Source organism: Zalophus californianus, chromosome 11 (assembly GCF_009762305.2).
Source record: "Zalophus californianus isolate mZalCal1 chromosome 11, mZalCal1.pri.v2, whole genome shotgun sequence".
Taxonomy (NCBI): domain Eukaryota; kingdom Metazoa; phylum Chordata; class Mammalia; order Carnivora; family Otariidae; genus Zalophus; species Zalophus californianus.
In genome coordinates, this window is record NC_045605.1 from 38,312,437 (window position 1) to 38,329,759 (window position 17,323).

Below are 17,323 nucleotides of genomic sequence, written 5' to 3' on the forward strand. Positions count from 1 at the left end.
CTGATGACAGCAACTGAATGACACAATTTAGGCGGGTTTTGAAGAATTACTTACTAATGGCATGGTTTATATGGTTATTTTGATTATTTACAGTACTTAAGCTCTGCAACTTACTAGGTATGGTCCTTATACAAGTTTTTTTTACTTCTCTCTGCCTCGGTATCCTCGTTTTGTAAAAAGAATATAATAATATTTACCCCATAGGGTTATGAGATTTAAGTGGGTTAATATTTATAAAGTGCTAAGTACAGTGCCTGACACACAGTAACAGCTCTGTGTTTATTAAATAAATTAAATAACAGGCTAGGGAAAATGGAGCAAGAATAATAGGAGGAATGGTAAGCAATAAAAGCATTAATATGCCCAGCAGTTAACATGAAAAAGGAAGTAACTTCCAGTTGTAAAACTCCCTTCTGCCAGACAGGTAACAGAAAGCCTATTTTCCCTGGAAAAGTTGTCCAAACTTTGTCCTTGCACTGGGAATAAGAGGACCCTTTAGGTTTTATAGAGGTGGCAGATAAACTGAAGACCCAGCCCCATGGGGGGGGGCAGGGGGAGCGGAGATTGAGAGGATTCTGTTCAACCTTGGAGTGGTGGGGAGCTCACATTTTTGCGGCACCTGTTATGTGCCAGATACAATATGAAGCCAATTTAACATGTTACCTTGTGCTTAGAACACTGCTACAACGGACTTCTTGGCTGAACATCTCTAGACGGGACCTCTAATTTATGACCCCAAATGATATCTGAACAAAAAGGTAGAAAACTTACAGCTCTTGGCGCTCAGTTTGACACACCCTGTTTATTTTAGCCATCCACATGAACCTAATCAAACCCTTTCTCATATCCAGGACAAGGCCCATTTGTTCGACCCAGCAAATCAGAATTTCTTTCCCTCCCCACTGTTGATTTCTAAGGATAGGGGATCCTTTGCAGATGAGATCTGTAGGTCTGTGGGGTTTCTTGATGTAGAACTTAGGACTCTTGCTATGATCAGATGAGCCACTGTCCATCATAGATGACTGGCTTGTTTCTGGGTCCTATTGGTTATTTGGGGAGTCATCAGAAGCAGAGTCAGGTCTCAGTGGTGTTTCCTTCCGTAAACCCCCCCCTTTGCCCAACCCCCAAGAAGAACACATTCACTTAACTTTGCCACCTTCGCACTGTGGCTCTATGCTCTTAATGATCTGCTTCTTCCTGTCACAGAGAGAAACAAGTCAACAACTGACCAGTTCCTGCTTAGGTCAAGTATAGAGAGATGGGCACGCCCCAGATGGATCACTTGATCAGTTTCCTTGATCTCTACTTCTAAAGCCTTGTTGCCCATCACGTTTGCCTGATAGATCCTCCAGTCCTTTACTTTTATGTAGATGAACCTGTGGTTTTTTTCTTTCCTTCTGACACATGACCTCTTGATTCTCAACCTACTTGTCCAGACAAGACCTTCAGACATACTTCTTTCGCTATAACATCCCAAAGCATGGTAATAAATTATTAGCTAAGAATTTACAAGCTGCTTTCATTTAAGACAGGAGTCAGCAAACTTTCTTAAAGGGCCAGATAGTAAATATTTTAGGCTTTGCAGACCAAGAGGCAAAGTTGAGGATATCATGTAGGTATTTGTATAACCATTTAAATGTACCCCATTGCAAAGTGGGAAAACCATTCTTAGTTCATAGGCAGTAAAAAACCAGGCCGGCTGGATAGGCTGCAGTGGCCTGATCTAAGAGGGTTTAGAATTCCTACTGATAAAAAGACATACGAATACGAGTTCCATTACCACAAGTTAATAAGCTTCATAAGGATGGGAATCATGATCTTTCGCTGATGTTTCGCAGGGCCTATAGAGTACCTGGAAAAGAGCAAGCACTCAGTATATATTTGCTATTTGATTTGGATTGAACACGAATAATACAAACAGTGAGGTAACCCTAGAAAGCAGTGAGCCTGCCCTGAAATCTCTTTATCTTGTTACAGAAACATAACTGGTACTTAAATACAAATATTTCAATGTTAACAGTTTTCAGGAGTGGGGGATGATAGATGCATGTTAATATATGCTAAGCACTATAATAATAAGGATCAGTGTAGTACTGAATATATGTCAGGCACTGATCTCGTATATTAACACAGTAAATCTCTAAAACATTATTATTATCCTCATTTTATGGATGAGGAAATTGAGGCAGAGAGGCTAAGTAACTTGCCTGAAGCCACATAGCCAGTAAAGACAAAGCTGGAATTCAGACCCTGGCCCCAGAGTCCTTTTCCTCACCATTAAGTTTTTACTGTCTCTAACATAGGTTGAAGGGAAGGTATTAGCTATTTTTATTCATGGCTGCTACTAGAATGAAAAATTTAGCTTAAAACGGCTTATGAATCCTCTGGTTCGTTTTCTTTGTTTTTTTCCATGTTTCTGCCTCAGGTGGTCGAGCACATCATCATCAAGCAAGCGCATGTCCCAGAGCCAAATAGCTAAAGGGGTCGATTTTGAATCAGATGAGGTAATAAAGTAATATTGTTAAATATTCATCAATTTTTAGCTGTTTATAAAATTGAAGTAAGGACTGCTAAGCTAGTTGCTGGAAATTATTTTTTTTAAATACTTACATTGATAACCTTCCTTTGAACTGTACTTAATGTTGAGTCCACAAGTAGCATTTGTTGAGTAAATGTAAATACTCAGATAAAAAAGGCCTGCCAATGGATATTCACTCAATTCTTAACTTAATTTGCCCTGTTAATCGTGGATCAGAATAGTTTTTCTCAGCTTCTGTCATTTGTATTTGAAGAAGTGGTGATGATATTCTAGAAGTTTTTAGTGTCACTTTAATAAAATATTTATTAAGTACTTACCATATGCTTTATACATTTCATATACAAAAGGGTACATGGTGGTGATTTTCATTTACAGAGGGGTTCAGATATTGACTGAAGGTGCCACATGGCAGGATGTGTGAAAGAAACTCCAGTTTCTGTCTGGACCAGAAAACTATCGAATCTCTTCTAAACTGAATGAGAAGGAATAGGAAGAGGCGGACTCAGAACTAGCCTCTTGGCTTTACTCATCCTTTGGTTCAGCTGCGTTAAAGCCTGGCCTTTCCTGTTCGTCCACGGCAGCCAGTTGAAGGGCCTTTGCTAGTTTTTGTTGAATTGCTTTAACATGTTTTTCTTAGGTCTATAACCCCTTTCATTTCTTTATTTTTATTTATTTTGTTTTTTTAATTTTTAATTTTAATTTTAATTAATTTATTTATTTTTTAAAGATTTTATTTATTTATTTGACGGAGAGAGACACAGAGAAAAAGGGAACACAAGCAGAGGGAGTGGGAGAGGGAGAGGCAGGCTCCCCGCAGAGCAGGGAGCCCGATGCAGGGCTTGATCCCAGGACCCTGGGATCATGACCTGAGCCAAAGGCAGATGCTTAATGACTAAGCCACTCAGTCGCCCCTTTTTTGAATTTTTTAAAAGATTTTATTTATTTGAGGGAGAGAGCGAGCACAAGCAGGGAGGAGGGGCACAGGGAGAGGAAGAAACAGGCTCCCTGCTGAGCAGGGAGCTGTACCTAGGACCCTGAGATCATGACCTAAGCCAAAGGCAGATGCTTAACCGACTTGAGCCACCCAGGCACCCCATTTCTTTATTTTTATTTAAAAAGTTTTTTAATTGTGGTACAAACATATGGTGTAAAATTTGCCATCTTAGGGGCACCTGGGTGGCTCAGTCCAAGAAGCGTCTGCCTTTGGCTCAGGTCATGATCCCAGGGTCTTGGGATCAAGCCCCACATTGGACTCCCTGCTCAGCAAGGAGTCTCCTTCTCCCTCTGCCCTTGCTCATGCTCTCTCTCTCACTCTCCCAGTCTCTCTCAGATAAATAAATAAAATCCTTAAAAAAAAAAAACTTGCCATCTTAAACATTTTTCAGTGTGCAGTGCTCTAGTGTGAAGTATATTCACTTCGTTGTGCAGTAGATCTCCAGAATTTTTTTATCTTCCAGAATTAAAAATATCCACACATCGAACAACTCCTCATTTCCCTTTCCTCCCAGCCCCTGGTAACCACCATTCTAATTTTTGTTTCTCTGAATTGGACTGCTTTAGATACAGTGCTGTAAGTGGAGTCACAGTATTTATCTTTTTAGTGACTGTCTTATGTCACTTAGTATAATGTCCTACAGGTTCATCCCTGCCATAGCATGTGACTCACACCTTTCATTTTTGAGCTTCAGCTGTTGCTGTCATGTTCCTGTATCCCAGCTGTGGTTTTGAACCAGCTTGAGGAGAGGACTCACCAGCAGTTTAGGCTGCAGAGAAGAACAGTAGCATGAGCTCAGTCTCCCTGTGAGATACTCACATATTGCCTCGAGGAGGGAAGCAAGCAGTTGTGGACTCATTTGTTCATTCCAAACATCTAGATAGACATGTTAAATGTTAAAGATTTGTATATAATTCATGTTAACTGCAAAGGAAAACAACTAGCAAATTATTATGCCTCAAGTTGGATTTATCTCTGGTTTTTAATAAGTTCTGCCTTTGTTAATAGCAGAAAATGAATAAATGTGAGTTTGTATTTTTCAAGGCATTCATTTCTCACTAGAGATAGTTATTTTAGCCAACATTTGAATGTGTTGATGGTGATATCACCAACAAAGCTTAACACCAAATAATTACCCCTTTTTATCAATGTCTTAAACATAAATCAGGGGCGCCTGAGTGGCTCAGTCGGTTAAGTGTCTGCTCAGGTCATGATCTGCATCGGGCTCCCTGCTCAGTGGGGAGCCTGCTTCTCCCTCTCCCTCTGCCACTCCCCCTACTTGTGGTCTCTTGCTCTCTCTCCCTCTCAAATAAATTAATTAAAAAAGAAAAAGAAAAAATTTACAGACAAATTTGCTTTCCCTGAATATTTAACTGGAGAATACATAAAAATCAATTTTAAGTTATCCTCATCTAAATTTTATAATTGGGGCTTATCTGAGATTTGTTAATTTTCCTACTCTTTAAGCAAATTGCTAGTTCTAATATCTGATATTCCTGCCTGCTCTTACTGTGCATATAATCTTCAGCCTCATTCCAGCATGAGAACTCTTTCATATGGCTTCTTTTTCCAGAAAGAGATTTGAAAGAATTTGATTTGCTTGGTGCTTTTTGCAGCTGTCTGAGAGTAGCTGTCTGCTGCTGGCATGAAATGGGTAATAGGAAATAAAAATTATAGCTATTTCTGAGTTAGGTCATGTGCCTTCATTATTTTGGGGGGTGAGTTTCCAGAACATTAGGTAACACCAGTAATAAAATGTAATTGGAAAAAAACCTATTCAAAAAGCAAACAGAAATGACTTGAAAAGTATTAATTTTCCTGGCTTACCATACCTTATTTGCCTCTATTAAGGTTAATAATTGAGAGAAATGTATATGGTATCTATTGTAGGGTACATACACACACACACATAAATATATCAGGATCAGTTATTTTCAGTGCTTCCTAAGAATTGAATTGACTTACTTCCACGGTGAAATAGCTACTAGGGAAGGGAGGAAAAGATAAATGAACAGACTATTCATATTCATAAAGGAAATAGAACAATGAAAGTCTATGTCATGTGAAAGGAGGAAATGGCTTTTACTGGTATTGTTGTTTACCCACGAGCTTGTCTATCTTGTCTGAGTGAAGCACGGAACGGTCACTCACATAACATTTGTATGTCATTTCAGGATGACGATGATCCTTTTATGAACATGAGTTCTTTAAGAAGAAACAGAAGATAATTAATATAACTTTGAAGTTTTCAAGATTCAGGAAAAATCAAAACATTGCAAGCTAAGAGTTTACAGTTGAAGATTTTTAAAATATTGCTGTTAACTAAAGAATTTGAAGGAGACTTAACAGGGAAATTTATAAAGTATAAGAATTTATGTTTTTGAGTATCATTTCCTGAACATGACTCCTTTGAGAAGCTTCCCAGCTCAAGAACATACAGAATAACATTGGTTCTCCTTATTTTTTAAATCTAGTTGTTAACATTACCTGGGGCTGCTCTATAAAATCAGAATGTTATTTTCTTTACACCTATTAGTGTATGTCTTACTGAATGAGGGCTTTGCTTAAATACCATTCTTGAGAGTAGGGATTAAAAGAAGTCTATCACTATATATTTCTGCTTCATGATCAAAAACTATGACTATTTTAATGTAGTTACGTTTAGCTGAAGTTGAGGAAAAGAGCTTATAAAATTTCACCCCTTTATAATTTTAATAATTTCTAGAGATTCTGGATTTCCTGAAGGTAAAATAATTTTTGTGAAACTGTGCCTAAGCTCGCTCGCTGTTCATTACTCTGTATTGTTCTTTTTCTAAAGCTTGTGATAGTTCAGCCACTGAGACTTTGAATGTTAGAAGTATCTTATGCTTTGAAAATTAGACATATTTGTATTAAAAAATAGAAAAATCTCAGAATTATTAAGCTTTTGATTTTAGTTGTAGCAGATTTTTAAAAGATTGTATTCCCATTGGGTTCCCTTTAGTCATTTTCTTCATTCTTTATGGTTCTCTCTTCTCTTACTTAGAGCTTTCTCATCTATTTCTACAAGGAAAAGTGTTAAAAAAAAAAAAAACCTATTCTTAACCGTATTTTCCTTAGAAAATATTGCACTTTTTTAGATAGAGTGATCAGTTGAGCATTATATTAGATTAAGATATTGAAATATAATTTCTGTGGACTCTGAATGCCAAAATTTCATATTAATAATATTTTATCTTAACATTGGACATGGCCAGTTCCAGAAATCTTAATGAAGCAGCTTTGTCAAGCCCATATTTTCTCCCATCCAAGTACTGGCCAGGCCTGACCCTGCTTAGCTTCTGCAATCAGGCACGTTCAGGGGATACGGCTGTGGGCAAGCTTGTATTTCTTTACTTGAGTTCGGGGGGAGGGGGACGTAATTTGACCTCTTCAGATCTAAGTTCAATAATTCCATCTCCATCTTTAGACTGTTAAAACACCCCCTGAGTTATTTCTTCTTTTCATCTCTGAGGTAGCTATATTTAAAGACTCCTTAGGGAAGTCACAGGTCTTGGTGGTACAACAGCCTGACATTTCTTCATTTGCAGAATTAAACACTTGACTGAGCAATATTCATGATTACTGGCATGGTCACACCTGGACTATGTCAAATTATAAAAGAACATTTGCATAGTGGCTCTCTCCATATTATAGCCCTTGGGGAAATGGCCTCGGTCAAGAACTGGGATATAACATTCTGTGGGATAAATTGGGATGAAACGTGTTTTAAATTTAAAAAAAAAAAAATTTCTGTACCCAACTTGAGCAAAGAGATTAAGTGAGCAGACAGCATTAACTCAGCAAAGGCATTGGCCTGTGAAATATTTTCAGGTACCTGTCCCAACATCTTTACTGTTCCCAGCAGCAGTGAAGCCAGGAGTGAGAGTTGCTTTCCATGTACAGTGGGAGCAGGCTTGGGTGGCGGCATCTGGGAAATGTAGGAGACAGTCACGAAAGCATGCTGACAAAGTTCTTGCGAAAAAAAAGACTTTTTCCTCTAAAAATTGCTCCATGGTATGACAAAGGTACTAAATGTCATACCGATGGCTCCTAGGAAAGGTGATTCCATGGCAATTAGAGAAGTGAAATTCTCAGCAAATCCAAGTCATTTTGTTAACAGTTTGTGTCGCTTCAATATGGTAAATAAAATGTGAAAGAAAATCCTTTCTGATGGAATATTGTTAATGTAGTTAAATATGCCATAGAGCCTTGCTGTTCTGTATCGATGCCATAAAATCTAGGGTTTTTTGGGTTTTCAGACATTTTCAGGTGTGTATAGGTGATTCCAGATGATCGCAGAACACCTGCAGTTGCTCTTGGAGGCCGAGAGAGCAGTGATGAAAACATTGAGGGAAAAAATCCTTCCATCATTTCCCAAAAGAATATACCCCTTTCTGGTGTTTTGTTCCTATCACAAAAATATAGCAGTGCATTTACAAGGTTAAGAATGCATTGTAGTTCTAGGAAATTCTAGGAAGTATGACTGGTGCTTAGAAAGTTCAAGCATTTAGGCATATGACTTAAATCAGGTCCATAGAAACCATTTTTCTTTCCCCTAAACTTTTAAAATTACAGAGTACAAAAACAGAAAAGTCATGTGGTTTAATAAAGAATTATAAGGTGAGTACTCATGGCACCTCTGTGCAGGTCAAGAACTAGACGATCTCCAGTGCCCTGGAAGCCTGCTGCATGTTCTCCCCTCTCCTCTGGATAACCAGTCTTGACTTCTGTCTTTGAGAAGCTCTTATTTTTGCCACAAGGTGGTGCTTCCACTGTTAGATGGCAAATAGGATGATGCAACAGCAAATCTGAAAGGAGGAAGTTAGTATAGTTTTGCAGTAAATTTGGAACCTATGCAATAATACTAAGCCTATGCAGTAATACCAAATTAGCCTTCTAATCTTAGATGTAAATTGCTTTACATATTTCACCTGGCTCTGCCTGTTACTAAGGAAATTGATAAATTTTACAAATAATGGTTCAAGAAGAAACTTTCAAAGAGAAAAACCCTTTATTAGAAAAATTAAAAAGTTTCCCATTGTAAAATTTGTCTTTTGAAATGTACTATATTTAAAAATAACTTACCCCAGTGTAATCTGATTTTTCAATCTATCATGCATTTAATTCATGGTGTTCTGTAACTTTTTAAAGCTAATTACCATTAAGATTATTGTAAAAGTTTTATAGAATAAAGGTTTGTGTTTTAAGTCCAAAGAGCTTCCATATTCTTGAATGAAAAATGTCTGCATTTTGTCATTTGCTTATCCCTTTTAATACTTTTTAAGTCATTGTTTATTAGCTAAGTCTGAAGATACTAGAATTTTAGTTTGATTTCTGTAAAGCCAGTTCACACAGCTTGCTATTGCCAGCACATTTGTATATCTTGACTGTGACACTTCACTAGATTCAAATTATAGTTTAAATACAGTTTTTAAATTATAAAGGCAATGTATATTTATTCTTTAAAATTCAAACGTTGGAATATGTATTAAAAATGTATTTCCCTGTAATCCTCTCCCCAGACTTAACTCCCAACAGTTAGCTACATATTTCTGCAATTGCTTTAGCATGATTACTGACAAAAATTGTTGAATTAGAACCCCCAATTATGTAGTCAAATATTTTAGTCCTTATATCAAGGTGTATTTTCAGCTTGGTACTTGACATCCTGATGTTTCCACATCCGATTTGTCAACCTCTTTTAGTTAAACCACCATTGTCTGTTTTGAAGGATGACTGTACTGCTTTTCAATGCATAATTGAAATGTTACTATTCCATTTGGGTCAAATGCAAGAATGTTCAATCTGTGTGCCTTGCCATCAAAAGTAGTGAATGATTTTCAGAGGGCTCTTGGCCAGTGACGGCACGTAATAGTTGATTAACTGAAGGAAGCGCGGTGCGTATCAGGCTGGTTGACCGAGGCCACACTCTTCTGCTTCTTAGAGCCACTCTACAGTCCTGATAATTCATGTGGAGACACCAACACTACTGCATTAAGTACCCTTGATCACATTTCCTGTTTAGTTTCAAAGGTTTCATGTTTACTGTATTTAAAAATCAGTATTGGCTCAACTGTAAGCATATAAATGTAAATCCAGTCTACCTATTACTGCATTTGAGTTGATTACAGGGTGTATCTGGACTTGGAGCAAATTACCAAAGGCAAAAAGCCATTGCTTAATAGGGTGAGAGGCACAACTGCATTTCTGTGGGTCCTGTGACAGTCTGGAAATAGGACGCATAAAATGAAGGTATCCGTTTTACATTTACTAAAATGTCTTACTATAAATACTGAAATCAGTCAATCCATCTATCCATCCATCGTAGACAAAAGCTCCCAATGGTTTAACATCCCAATCTCGATAGAGTTTTAGTCATGGCTTAAAGCTAGATCATGGGTTTTTGGGTTTTTTTTATTTTTAAAAAAATTTTACGTATTTATTTGAAAGAGAGAGCATGAGTGGGAGAGGGGCAGGGAGAAGCCGATGCCCCACTGAGCAGGGAGCCTATTTGGGGCTTGATCATGACCTCGGCTGAAGGCAGACACTCAACTGACTTAAGCCACTCAACTGACTAAGCCACTCAGGCACCCCTAGATCATGTTTTTCTAAATTTTTATTTTGAAATAATACTGAATTTGGTGGAAGATTTGCAAGAATAATAGAGAACTTGTTTACCTTTTACGTAGTTTACTAATTTTTAACATTTTGTCATTTAAAAAATCATATATGTGTGTATATTACATACATACGTACTCATTCAGATGTGAATATGCACACACATATAAAAATTTTTTTCAGTCTTTTGAGAGTAGGTTTCAAGGAGTAATGCTCCTTTACCCCTAATACTTAATGTATATTCCCTAGGAATAGGATGTTGTCTTACATGACATCAGTGCAGTTAGACTTCCAGAAAATTTAACAATGATTTAATACTTTATTTTTTTAATTTTTAAAATTTTTATTTTTTAATACTTTATAGTCCATATTCCAATTTTGTCAGCTGTCCCAATTTCCTTACATAGCATGATTTTCCCTCTAGTCCAGGATTTAATTTTATTTTTTTAATATGTAGAACATTTACATACTTCCAGAAGTCTAACCATTCTAAATGTGTACTCAAATCTTTTCTCCCTTCCCTATCCCTTTCACTCCTTTCTGCTCTACCAGCTGTAGGTAAATAATTTCATTCTTGTTTACCCTTTCTGCATTTCTTTTTGCTATAATAAACAGTTTTGTGTATTTTTTACTTTTCCCTTCTTACACAAAAAGTGTGTGTGTGTGTGTGTGTGCTCTTCCCTCCCACCCCCAATAATCTATTCTGGAAATCACTCTCTGTCATTTTACAAAGATCCTTTTTTTCATAGCTACATAGTATTCCATTGAGTTTAAATACCATAGTTTTCACTTATCATTCTCTCATATTTGGGTATTTAAGTAGTTACAACATTTACAATTACACAAATAATGCAGTAATACTCATCTCACATGTTAGTATTTTGACATTTTTGGAAGTATATCTCAAAGAGTAAATTCCTAGAAGTTGGGAGTTACTGGGTGAAAGAGTAAATGTATATGTAGTTTATTAAACATTGCCAAATTCTCTACCATAGAGGTGGTACCATTCTCACTGTAGTTTTAGTTTGCATTTTTGTTACTATGAATGAAAAACTTGTAAAAACATGTTTAAGGGTCATTTTTGTATCCTTTTTCGGTGAATTGCCACCAAATTCATGTGTTTTGTCCATTTTTCTAAGGTATATAGTCCTTTTTCTCTGTGGATTAAAAAAAACATTAAGGATTTTAGCCCTTTGTCTAATAATGCCATTTTTTTCCAATTTGTTATTTGTATTTTGATTTTGCTTATAGTATTTTTTGCAATGCACTAGTTTAATTAGTCCTACTTTTTTTTTTTTGCCATCTGGACTTAAATAGTTAGAAAGTCTGCCTCTATACCCAAGTTATAGAAGAGTTTACTCCTACTCTCTTTTTGTATGCTTATAGTTTGAAGTCACTTGCTGCTAAGATCCTTCATTTAGCAGTTAAATTTCTAGGTGTAGTATGAATAGTGTGGTCATCTTCCCCACACAATTTAAAGTAGATTTTATTACTGGTAAGCCCTTAATTCCAGGTTGGTAAGGATCTGACTTTTACATTTAGATCTGACTTGTTTACTTGACTGTGTATAACTCTTCCTCAGAGAAATATGATCATCATATTTCAAACACCACAGACTTCCTTGATTCCACTGCCTGCAAGCTGAATTTTCAACCGTAATTGCTAGAATTTATCTTTATTGTTGTACTAACTAAAATAGAAATCAGCACAAAATTAATATGAGAAAAGACAACTTTTCTTCTGGTGCTCAAAACTAATGACCTGAAGTGACATTAAAAAAAAAAAAAACTTAAAGCACTTTTCAGGAGTGTAGGATCAACAATAGCTATTGCTTACATCCTGTGAAAATGAGTTGCAGATCCAGTGATGCCTTCTAGAAATATAATTTTTACTTGGTATTATTAAAAAAAAAAAACAACCCAGGAAACATCCTTCCTCCCTCTATAAGATGCAGTATTAATCAAATGGCTTAGATACCATGCTTAATTTTCTTTCATTTTCTAAGGATCTGATTTGAAACACACAGCAGAAATAAAAGAGAAGTAGAAAAAACAGCTCAATAGCAATTAAGAACATAGAATTAGAGCTTGTGCTAGGAAATATGACTCAACTTGTAGGATTACAGAAAATCTCCTTGAAACATGAACTCCATGGTTCCACCTGTTAGAGGAATCCTATCTTCTCTTTGCCCCTTCAGAGACCTAATGAAGAAATCCTCATTTTAAGTTGTTAACTAGCAACAAAGTCAGATATTTTCACAGAAGGTAGGTTTTACATTGAGTTTAGAAGATGAAGGTTTATATAATTTTCTATGATGAAAACTTAGATATGCCCCAGGATCCTACTAGATAGCAAAAGGGAGTACCCAGAAAAATTAAGACTTGCTTCCTGGGTTATCTGACTGCAGGTCCAGTGTCTATCACAATATATATGACCATTTCCCCTGTCTGGGCACTGTGTGAGGCTCTAAGACATGACATTAGGAATAATATCATCCTGACCTGGAAGAGCTGGCAGATTAGTCACAAATAGAGTATCACAAGGGAAGTGCACATCAGAGAATGGATCTCATGTTACAGGAGCACTTTAACTGAGTAGATATGGCAACACGTCTTGTTCCTGAGTTGTGGAAGTCAAGGGGGTCAGTGAGTCTTCACAGGAGAGAGAACACTTCAGCTAGGTCTTCAGTGAAGAGGAGTTTTTCTGGCTCTGGGATCAGAGAGAGGATGATTCTAGACAAATAGCATCTTCGAATGCAATAGCATCATGAACTGGGGGTGGGCTGTGAAATGACTCCAAGATCTTAACCATGGGTGAACAAGTGAACAAGAAAAGGAGCAAGTGTAAGAAAGTGAGGGAAGAAGAGGATATAATGAGTTTAGTTTGGAGCATGTTGAATTTTAAGTGTGTGGGAGTATTCCAAGTGGGAATGTCCAGGCAATAGTCGAATGTGTAATATCAACCTGGAGCTTTCAAGAGGATTGGTAAGTAGAGATACAGATCTTGGAGCCACTTGTGAGTGATGGTTCAACCAATGGAGATGGTTGAGATCACCCAGGGGGACATTTAATTCAAGAGGACCAGATAATGGAGGATGGCACTCTGGAGCACCAACAGTAGCTGGGAGGTCTGTGGTTGGCACAACTAATGCTACCATTTGTTGACTGTATGGACTAAATGGGCTATTATGAGTTAGCCCAATACCCACTCCACCATTTATAAAACTTTCTGTGTAAAAGTGCAGAGTAAGTTCAAACCACTTACAGAAGTATTTGGAGCCACAAACTGTACGTTGGAACTTGGGTGTACTTCCTTTTACTTATCCTAAATATATCATTTTTTTAAAGATTTTATTTATTTGTCAGAGAGAGAGCACAAGCATGGAGAGTGGCAGGCAGAGGGAGAGGGAGAAGAAGCAGGCTCCCTCCTGAGCAAGGAGCCCAATGCTGGGCTCGATCCCAGGCCCCTGGGATCATGGCCTGAGCCGAAGGCAGACGTTTAACTGACTGAGCCACCCAGGTGTCCCCTAAATATATCATTTTAGCCTATGGCTCCAGTGTACTGGAATATTTCCAGTGTACTTGGAAACCGATTGCAAGGGTAACATGCCCACACACTGTGTTTTTATTACATTGGGAATATATCTTAAGCCATACTTGATATTTCAGGTCTACGTGATTCATTTGTAACTAAAGTATGATGACACCCCCCCTTTGCCATTAAAAATTCAACTTGAGGGACTGTCATGTGCCTGACATGATGCTAATTGTTCTTTCTTCCCCTCTGCCACTATGATTGGCACCAGATAAGAATTGTGGGTGTGGTGAGTTTTTAACTCAACTAGGACCTTTTCAGGAAATACCATTGGCGTTAGGGGAGAAATTGCTCACAGTGCCGGGACTGTCGAGGTAGTGAGGCTCTCAAACTCTTCTTTCTGAGGCCTCCGTGTGATGTTATTATTTTGTAATTCTTTGTCTTGTGAATGCTGGTGAGCTGATTTACTATTTTTCTTCTGTTTCAAGTCCATTTGAAAGACTTAAACTCTCTGCTCTTCGGTATGTTTAATACGTGTGACTACTATTAGAGACAGAAATATAATTACTATTTGGCCCATCCTGACTGTACACAGTGTCCTCAGTTTTATTCAGAATGCACAAAGGAAGGAACTGTCTCATTCTGTAAGAGCAGCTCTGTGTCTTCCCAAATCTTCTTCATAATAGCAAATGATATTGTTACAGAACAAAATCTCTGAGGAAGGAACTTCTTTTTAAACCTTAGTCTTGATGTGGGGTGGGTGGGGGGATATTCTTCTCTCAGCACTGGGCTGTTGCTATAGTTGAGGGTAAACTGGAGCCAGGAGAGCTGGGCGCTGGGAACTCGGGAGGCTGAGCGGAAAGCCGAATGCCTGGGGAAGAGGAAGAAGAAGTGATTCTAGACTGTGCCTAACCTTGGATATTGTGAGTACCCTCCACCCCTTCAGACTACATCAGTCCAACTTCCAACCAGCACCAATACTTACTTGCCTACCTGACAGCTGGAAGTGCAAGAGAATTCTTACACCCCAGGGAGCAGCCTTCAACCAGTGACTGACAGGAGTTAGTGGGTAGATACCCAGCTCCTGTCCACTGGCTTGGATAGCCGACATGTCGGCTTTACAACGGCTTTCCCAACAGGATGAAGATGCAGTCACTCACAGCGATAGCTGGCCTGACAATAGACCATTGGCCAGCTTCCCTTCCTTGTCTCGCTTTTCCACTCCCTTACTGGTTTTTGCCTTCACTTCCCAAATAAACCCTTGCTCTAGAATCTTTTGTCTCAGGATTTGCTTCTGTGGAAAGCTAAGAGCTAAAATATGTCACCTTGTCTTTCGGGGAGAAGGTTTCAGACACCTGGCATAAATGCCATCACCTCTACAAGGTGGGCATGGGGAACAAGGAATCAAAGTGAAGGCATTAGTTAGGTTCTCCAGATTAGTGCACCTGTCACAGAGCACCAAGCAGGATACTTGGAAGACATGCCTGGAAGGCCACTGCCTACCTTTGATTCCTTTCTCTGTGCTCATTGCTGACTAGCCTTAGTCTGCCCATTCATTCTTTCTCAACAGTGGACACAATTTGACTAAGTAGGATTCTGTTCTCTGAATTACCAGCACATTCCAGCCTTGCCTTCCTGAAGTGGTGCCAAGTCATCTTAGTAGAACATCAAGTCTACCCAAGCTCTTGAATAACATGCTTACAGGCAGTCCCTTGGTTTCTTTTCTAGAGCTAAATACCTATTACTTCATCTGCCTGGCACTCCTGTCCCTTCTCGGAGGACCAGTCACATACCAGTCACACACTGCCAGGTCCATCAGCAGAATCGAAAGACAGCTGCTCGCCACCTTCTCCCCTACACAGAGTTGCCGAAAGTGAATGTGAAGTGAAAACTGGAGACAAGAGTGGACTCCTTTGAACTTGCTGATAAAATCATAGAGAAAGGTAGGTTCAAAGCTCCAGGAGGGGGTGAGGTCAGAGGAAGATCTTGGGTGTGTTTTGTGTTTGACTTCAAGCTGAACACTTGGCAGTCAGCCATGCTTCCTCCCTTCTGTCTCTGTCACCCTTGCTTCTCCCTCCTTGCCAGCACCTTGATTCAGGTCCCACCTCTGCTCCTGGATCACTTGAACAGCCTCCAAACCTCCTGCTTCTGGCTGCAGCCCCTCTATTTCCCAGGAAGTCACTAGAGTGTTCTTTCTAAAATGCAGGCCTGATCTTGTCAGTTTTGTACTTACAGCCCTTCTATGAATTCCCAGTGCCCTCAGGAAAACGTTCAAATCCCTCCTGCCGTTGCTGAATGTGCCACAAGCATACTCACCTCCATGTCTTTGCGTGTACCATGGTTCCTTCCTTATGGAATACCCCATCTTCTTCCCTCTGCCTCCTCCTCTGTGACCTGTCTCTTGCTGGTCCCTTAGGACTGAGCCAAAGTATCACTTTTCTGGGAAGACTTCCCAGACTCCCTCCCACCTGGATAAATGCACCTGCTATTTTATTATGATGACACTTAAACCATTTCCTAGCTGCTTGTTAGTAGGAGAGCTTGAACTGTATTTCTGAAGTTTGAAAAGGGTACAGAAACTGACATCTAACTTTCCCAGAAGAGTTCCAAAGTGAGAGGTGGCTGGGGCCTCTCCTCATGCCCTTGTGAGAAAAGAAGACTGGTGGGAGGGGCCCATTCTCCAGGGTTCCTGTGGGACAAAGGAGCAGGCTTTCCTGTGGGCCAAGTGGAATTCTCAGAAGGAACCTGGGCTTAAGTCATTTGCTGGAGTCCCAGCATGGTGAGATGACGGAATAGACAGTCTACCTGACCTTTACCATTTGAATGGGGGTGAGGCCCGCAGTTACAAGTAGTCAACTTGTATACTAGATACTGCATATCTAGCACCAGAGAGAAAGGTGGTGGGACATCCATACAGGTGTCTCTGAAAACCCCACAGGCAGAAAAATGAAAGCTTTTTTTTTTCTTTTAAAGATTTTATTTGTTTATTTATTTACTTATTATTTTTTTGAGAGAGAGTGCACAAGTGGGGTGGGGTGGGGTGGGGTGGGCAGAGGGAGAAGCAGATGATTCCTGGCTTGATCCCAGGACTCTGGGATCATGAACTGAGCTGCGGGCAGACGCTTAATGAACTGAGCCACCCAGGTGCCCAGGAAAGGTTTTCACCAAGGGCAGACAAGTTAAATAACTTGCCCAGGATTTCACAGCTAGGAAGTGACAAAGCTGTGATTTAATTCTGACTCCACAGGATGGGGTCGGTGGGTGGCCGGGCTGGGGTGACTGGGAGAGACTCCACAGTCTCTCTCGTAATGAAAACAGGTGAGCAAGATATCAAGATTTCCTGTAAAGTAGGCAGAGAACAAAAATATGGGTAATATACCCCTTACTACAGCTTCAAAAGTTTCTACGGCAAGAAGTGGCATATAGCTATTTATCTCCTTTGATTCTTGGATCCTGTCCGCAGATTGTCCCGCTTTGAAGTTTCCCTGGAAACCGCCCCCCCCCCCCCATTGTCTTAATACATGTGAGGAAACAACCTAGGAAGCCCTCCGGCAAATCTGAAGTCTGGTCGGTGAAGGGGCTTGGAGAAGCCCTGACATCTATTGCATTGCTCGCCT

General features: G+C 39.2%; 1 protein-coding gene across 5 annotated transcripts in view; it reads left to right on the top strand.

Moving 5' to 3' along the window:
• The window catches only part of MRE11 (MRE11 homolog, double strand break repair nuclease), a 78,493-nt gene extending 69,652 nt beyond the window's left edge, over window positions 1-8,841 (top strand). For 2 of the 5 annotated variants that reach the window (XM_035722916.1, XM_035722917.1), the window contains exons 19-20: window positions 2,426-2,504; window positions 5,708-8,836. In XM_035722916.1, coding sequence (XP_035578809.1) covers window positions 2,426-2,504; window positions 5,708-5,761 — 133 coding nt within the window. In that variant the 3' untranslated portion in view covers window positions 5,762-8,836. Of the gene's footprint in view, window positions 1-2,425; window positions 2,505-5,707 lie in introns of all 5 variants that reach the window. The other 3 variants (XM_035722919.1, XM_035722918.1, XM_027579870.2) reach the window with 3 other exon arrangements.
• The last annotated feature ends 8,482 nt before the right edge of the window (window positions 8,842-17,323 follow it).